Here is a 7,630-nt window from a genome sequence, read left to right as displayed (position 1 = left end):
TCAAGCTGCCCGTTTTCTAACAGGCCTTTTTTACCCAAACCCATATTTTGGGCCTATATTTTTACCCGAACCCTTTTATTTTTTGGACGGGCCTTTGGGCCGGCCCGGGTAGCCCGGCCCATACACACCTCTAGATTAGATCAGTAGATGATTGGGTTTGGTCTCATCCGAAAAATGAGAAGGTTTGAGTGAAAATATAAGTTTAAAAAATGGGTTTGAGTAAAAAAGTAATACTCGTTTAGAAAATAAGTCGAGTCTTAGGTAAGGTTTTTTTGGCCCGACCTAAATTTGTAAAAAAAAAATTATTTTCTTGTTGTTTTCTCACTATTTTGCTACAATTTCACTATTATGTTGCTACTATTTTGTTGTTGTTATTTGAATATTGTGCATCTCTTGTTTTATTGTTAATTTTGTTAGAGGCATTTGCTTGTTAAGTTGCAATTATCTTAGTATTATTTGAGTATACATATTTTTTAATTTATTTTTAATTTGTTGGGAAATATTTATTTTAATTTTAGTATTTTTAATGCATTATATATATTTTAAAATTTTATATAAAAAAATTAATACGAGTGGGTCAAGTTGGGCTTGGACAAAATTTTAAACTTATTTTTCAGACCAAACTTGGACATAAGATTTTGTTGAGCCTAACCCAGCCCATGAACAGCTCTAGTTTAGATTGTGTTAAATAATTTCAATTTTAAGTAGTATAATATATAAAATATGTGGTTTCCATATATATATATACATACGTATGATAGATTTTCTAATTTTTCTAATGAATATAAAATATATACTATTAATAATTTTTAATTTAACTTTTGAAAATTTTAATAAATTAAGTATAAACGAATTAGTTGTATCTGATTTTTAAAATATAAATCAGATTTAAATATAATAAAAAATCATAATTATGGAATCAGATTTGAAAAAAGAAGAAAAAACAACCTCTAGGCCCGACTACAAGTCGACCATTAACTTCTCTAATCATGAACTCATAATGAAGAAAAATGGGGTTTTGCTTGTCCATGAAGTTTAATATCTGTAGAAGTTGATTAAGACTGTATTTGTGAAGCAATCATTTGATTGTTAATTAATCACTAATTATCATTGATAAATGATGATTACGACCCACTAACTTACTACAAATCAAATTATTAGTTCCATTAGACAAGTCCAAATTCCCATCTTCGTTAACAAAAATTTTGCAACCAATTTTCAAATTTCAGCCCCTCCAAAAATAATAAATAATTTTAAAGAAATTAAGTCCTTTTCAATAAGATGGTGTTCAAGATTCAAATTTATCTTTCTTATTAGAAATAAAATATATTTTCTACTGCTAATTTAAATCAAGATATTGATATATGTTCCTTTTTTTTTTTTTTTTAATATATCGATATGATAATATTTAAATATGTTTATAAACTTTTAGGATAAATTACGTCAATAGTCACTAAATTATGGGTAAATTTTCGTTTTAATCACTTAATTAAAAAATGTTACAAGTTGATCGTTAAATTATTCAAGAGTTTTTATTTAAGTCACTAAGTTGTTAAGTTTTTTTTTCTTTTTAAAGTTCTACCAATAAGATCCAAACGACGATCGGTATAGTAGATTTAAGTCGATCTGATAGCTACTGTCGGAGATCAGAGAGAAAAGATTTTTGAATTTTAGTTCTCAAATTTGTGAGGTTCAAAATTGTTTCATGACTTAATGACTTAATGAAAAACTTTCGAATAATTCAATGATCAAATTGTAAATTTTTTTAATTAAATGACTAAAATAAAAATTTATTTAGTGATAATTTACTATCTCTTTTTATTATACTAATAATAAATAGAAAATAATTTTTAAAAAGAATGTGAAAATTTATTAATAAAAAGTAATAGTTTAGAGGGTGGGCGGGTGAGTGGTTGTTGAAAATTCTAATATTCGTTTCTTGTAATGTTGTAATACAAAGCCACTGCAATTTTCTTTACTATTACTATGCTACTGTTGAAAATTTTCTCTCATATATTATTTTAAATTGTTGGTTAGGTTTTTGTCTATTCTCAAGCTATGAACAATTAATATGAAATTTACGTGTTAGGTTGTTTCGATTTTTCTTCTTCTTTTTTAATTAATTGTATTAAATGTCCTATGACTTAAATTTTAAATTAATTATTAAAATTTTAAAATATTTTAATTGAGTTATCATAATATTGATTTTTATCAATAAATTCTTTTATCGTCTTATCATTAACTTCGCATCTACTAGCAACTCAAATTTACGTGAAACATATTTAAAATACATGAATTAAATTGCAAACATATTCGTACTTATTATTGGTTTGGATTTGACATGTTAAAAAAAGGCTTAATATAATATTTAGTGTCTGAACTTGACATTTTTTTTCTAATTTGGTACTTAAAACTTTTTTGGCCTAATTTGGTACTGAAATGTTTTTTGCTCCAAGTTGGTACCTAAACTTAACATTTTTTTCCCTAATTTGGTACCTATATTTTTTAAGTTCAATTTGGTACCTAAACTTGTTAATACAAATTACCCAAAACACTAATGATGTTAAAAAATTCATGTTATGCTACAAAAATATCATCAATATTAGAGGAAATTCAGTATTAAAAATTTATGCAATCGATATATACTTAGCGAATTAAGATTAATAAGAGATTAAAGAACCTAAAATAAAATTTTCATTATGTTAAATTAATAAAATGAAATAAATAAATTAAACTAAAAGTATTTGAACATTTAAAAAAGAAAAGAAAAGAAATACCATGTCATCTACCACATGCCAATCATAAATTGATTATTTTGTTACCTCATAAAAATAACATTGTTAATATATTGAAATAATTTGTATAACGTTTAAGAAGTTCAGATACCAAATCTCACACACACAAAAGAAAATTAGATACCAAATTATGAAAACGAGTCAAGATTACGTACCAAATTAAGAAAAAAAAATGTCAAGTTCAAGTACCAAATTAGGTAAAAGTGTCACATTTAAATACCAAATATTATATTAAGCCTAAAAAGTAACCCTTCTAAATTTTAATTACATTGTCTTCTTTTTTTTTTTTTTTTCTTTCAACATGTTATATTCAAGTGATTTATAGAATAGTTATGCATGTGTTTACAATTTTATCCAGTTTCATGATATTTCCAAAAAGGCATTCAAGGACTAAATTGATACGTAGAGTAATAAAAGGACGTGATTGATACAATATTGATACTTCAAAGATTCAATTAAAATATTTTAAAATTTATTAAGGAATTTAAAATCTGAATCATAATTTTGAAGATGTTTGATACAATTAACTCGAATTCTTCTTAATCTTAGAAAAATGATTACCAAAGAACATTTGGTTTGTTTCAAAGTACCCTCTTCAACTACTATTTTCAAAATACTAGACAAGTTTATGCTGTTTCAACTCAATTTTTCTACTTGTGTTTTTCCTCTAGCTGTTTTCCTTTGACAATATTTACAACCATATATATAGGTAAATTTCAACCAACTATATTATGTCTCAAATTCTCATATACTACATGGAGATTCGGCATTAGCTACCGAAGAAGGCGGCAACTTGATCCGATTTCTCCAACCACGAAGAGGCGAATCGTGTTCGTTTTCCCCTTTCTTGGCGAGAAATTCGTTGCTATTTTCGGTTTCATTAGGCACCACATATACAAATGGTCCAACAAATTCATCTTCAAACCCTTGCAGTGATTCCAAGACTATGACCACATCACCCATTGTAGGCCTTGGTTTGGGGTAATGGCTCAAGCATTTATAAGCCAATGCAGCCACTTTTTGAGCCCCTTTGTTGGAATATTGTCCCTCAAGCCTGGGGTCTATTACCCTGTCAAGCCTCTTTGGGTCCCTCAATAATGGCCTTGCCCATTCCACAAGGCTCTGCTCTCGACTCGGGCGGGTGTTATCCATCGATCGTTTCCCTGTTAATAGCTCCAAGAGAACGACCCCGAAGCTGTAAACATCACTCCTTGTTGTCAAGTGACCTGAAAATAGCATATGAAATTTTGGGTTAGGTACATCGCATGGTTTTTTACTTTCCAACCAATAACATTTGATTCGGCTTACCGGTCATGATATACTCCGGCGCAGCATATCCTTGCGTGCCCATCACTCGGGTCGTTACGTGCGTTTCTCCCCCTTCTGGACCGTCTTTTGCTAACCCGAAATCCGATAACTTGCAATTATAATCCTGAAACCAACATTGTTCTCTCAGTAATTTCTTAAAACACTTCAATAAAATATTAAAAACATTGAACTGAAACTTTTAAGTCCTTACAGAATCTAACAAAATGTTTGATGATTTAAAATCCCTATATATCACTGGTTTATCAGCTTCATGTAGGAAAGCTAATCCCTTTGCTGCTCCTAAAGCAATTTTCATCCTAGTTGACCATGGCAAAGTAGCTGAATACCCTGCAAATTGAACCAAAAAAATATATCAGAATATGCATATAGCTGGTAAAATAACCATGGAGGCCTCTGTACTAAGAGTCAAATTGCATTTTGCCTTCTCTATTCAAAAAATAGGCAAATTAGTCCCTGTGGTTTAGATCGAAGAGCAAATTGCTCCTTCATGTTAAAAATTTCTATCCACTTGTACTGTTTTTTAGCAGAGAGGACAAAATATTATTCACTCCTAGTATATCAGCCTCCATGGTATGGAACGAACTTATAATCACGGTTACATACTTCTAAAGAGTTGATTCTCCAAGCTGCCTCTCGGCATATACTCGTAGACGAGAAGCCGGTTCTCGTCTTCATAACAATAACCAATCAATTTAACCAAATGAGGGTGCCTAAGTTGTCCAAGGAAGATAATTTCAGCCTGCAAATAAACACAATTTTTCAGCACATAATAAAACCATAAATGGAGACCAATAAGACTAAGAGGCCAAAACTAACCAGCCATTCTCTATGACCTTGCAAGCCGTCCAAATCAAGTGTTTTAACGGCTACAGGTTGAGCCTTTAAACCAGGTCTAAGCTTATCATCAACAAACCCTTTGTACACTGGTCCGAACCCACCTTCACCAAGCAAGTTACACCGTGCAAAATTGTGGGTTATTAGCCTTAACTCGGCTAATGTGAAGACATAAAGATTTGAACCAAAGAGTGATGTTGAAAGACCATTAACACAGATTGGTGAACTTGGATCACTCACATCTGATAGTGATAATCTTTGGAACTGGCATGGTTTCAATTTCAATCTGTTTTCCCCCGAATCTGATGAGTCTTTGCTTTTGTAACAGCTTGGCATTAGTGATTTCCATGTGATCTTCTTCTTCACGGTCATTTTCTACTTTAAAACAAAAGAGAAAATTTGGGGTTTTCTTTTTTCTCAGGAAACAAACACAAACGGTACCTTTTATCCAAGAAAATGAGGGAAAATTTTCCAGGGTGTTAAGGACTTTGGTGTGGGCTTATGGGACTCTTTATAGTATTTCCATTGATTCTTTCAGTTACCTACCACTCTCATATCCTACACGTATAAAAGTCTCCAATCATTTCTTTTTCTTTGGTCTAATTGTGTCTTCATCCCTGTACTCTTTATGCTTTAAAAAGTTAATCCCTCTATTTTTAATTCCTCTACTTGTTTGATTTATAAATTAAAGTTCAATTGAGTTCTATCAAATTTGAATATAATTATACCTTTGAATATTAAAATACAACATATTTAAATTCATTAAAGATTTGAGGGCTATATATCAAAAGTAGGAAGAGTAGAGGATCGGAGGCAGAATTAAATGTTTTTCCCACTTCATATCTTTGATTATCTTTGATTATAAACATTAAAGATTTGATGTTTATAATTTATATGAAAAATTAGAAGATAAATATATTCTGAATGCAAAGCCTGTCTTTTTATGTTTCCTTACCAGAATACCTCTTGACATTCAACTTCAATTAAAAAAAATTCTATCTATTTTAATAATTAAGCCTCAATCAAAAATGTTTTCCACAATTTAGAATTTATGCATGAATCTCAATTAAATAATAGATCTCTTTTAATTTCAAGTTTTGTAAATTATTATCAGGTACATTGAAAAAGACTGTTAAAAAACGTAAATTTTCACTTTTGGGTGTCAAAAGTGGCAATTAAACATTAAATACTGTAAAGAAAAAATCAAAAGTGAAAAGTAATTTTTGTCTGCAAGTAATTAGACAAACTCCAAGTGTATGTTGTTGGGTAAAACTTATTCATGAATCTCAAAATATAGTGAAGATAGAGGTTTTTTTATTTTAAAAATGAGTAAATTAGTTATTGTACGTTAAATGAAAGAATAAATCAATTCTTTTTGTTAAAAAATTAATAATCAGACAATTACATATGGCCTGCCATGCATATATACTTCATATTGACATACAAGAACTTGTTTTTATTCATTTAAATGGATGGAAATTTTAACAGAAGAGCCAGTTTGATATTTAATTTAACGTATAAGGACTAATTTATCTATTTTATTAGTAGAGAAGACAGAATGCAACCCGCCTCTCAATACAATAATTTCCATAATACTTTTACCTCAGAGTTAAATGTATAATTTTCCAAATCCTATCATGATTTATTAGTTTAAAAAAATAATCCAAAAATTCCGAACTTAATATTTTCAAAAAAGTACATATATTACTTTTGTGTTTACGAGCAAAAGTTTTAACATAAAAAAATCGAAATATATATTTTATTCGATACAAACTTTTTTTTTTTAATTCACTGTGATAATACGCATAAATCGATCAATAATATTATAATCAAAGGAATCAGCTCACCTCGGCTTACTAATGAGATGTACTAATGTATTACAAAATTTCGCCTTTCAAAATAATTGAAACTCCTGTATCCTATGTTGACTCCAATTATCTAAATCCAAAATTACTAAAAAACTAAATTCCAAACTTAAAATAAAATAAATTTAAATTAAGATAAATATGTATCATAATTAGATTTTTCCAATAATTGACATCATTCATTCCATCCTGAATAAATAAATAAATTGATCGGTGCCTAAAACGTATTGGATTATGGTGACCAACCGGACAGGCAAGAAATTCCAAGAATATGATTATATCACACAATTGTTCCAAAATTAATTCTAGAACATTTTGACCATTTCATTATTCGCCTAATTAATTTTAAAACAAATCATGTAATTTAATTTATATAATAAAAGGGTCCTGTGACATGCATCAATGGGTTCATGTTGATAAACATAAAATTAACATTATATCATATTATATATTTAAAATTATTGAATAAACATGTTTGGCATGACTAGCTAACTTGTTTATTTAGCTAAGTACTTTGATTAATGCAAATTATTTCATGATCAATGGCATTGTTTGATTATAATAATAACGAGTTTAATTTGACTAAAAAAACCCAAATTAACAATGATGTGGTACTAATATTGTGCCACGTCATCCCTTAAAAATTTTAAAAAAATTATATAGATTCTAATAAATACAATAAATTTATAAAAAAAAATTGACGATGACGTGGTATACTTTTAGAGTTTCACATCAAACCTTAAAAGAATTTAAGTTTAGGAACCAAATTAAAAGAAACTATCAAATTCAAAAGTTAATGTGGATAAA

At 28.8% G+C, this 7,630-nt stretch overlaps 1 protein-coding gene across 1 annotated transcript; it reads right to left on the bottom strand.

Moving 5' to 3' along the window:
* Positions 1 to 3,245: 3,245 nt before the first annotated feature.
* LOC108489138 (serine/threonine-protein kinase RIPK) lies at positions 3,246 to 5,499 on the bottom strand. Its single transcript, XM_017793443.2, has 5 exons — positions 4,941 to 5,499; positions 4,728 to 4,863; positions 4,315 to 4,451; positions 4,104 to 4,227; positions 3,246 to 4,021 (listed from the first exon to the last, which is right to left on the bottom strand). The coding sequence occupies exons 1-5, from the start codon at positions 5,328 to 5,330 to the stop codon at positions 3,540 to 3,542; spliced, it is 1,269 nt and encodes a 422-aa protein (XP_017648932.1). The 5' UTR covers positions 5,331 to 5,499; the 3' UTR covers positions 3,246 to 3,539.
* Positions 5,500 to 7,630: the final 2,131 nt, after the last annotated feature.

This window comes from Gossypium arboreum, chromosome 7 (genome assembly GCF_025698485.1).
Source record: "Gossypium arboreum isolate Shixiya-1 chromosome 7, ASM2569848v2, whole genome shotgun sequence".
Classification (NCBI taxonomy): domain Eukaryota; kingdom Viridiplantae; phylum Streptophyta; class Magnoliopsida; order Malvales; family Malvaceae; genus Gossypium; species Gossypium arboreum.
The sequence above is the reverse complement of the archived record's forward strand: the minus strand, read 5'-3'. Positions and strand labels throughout refer to the sequence as shown.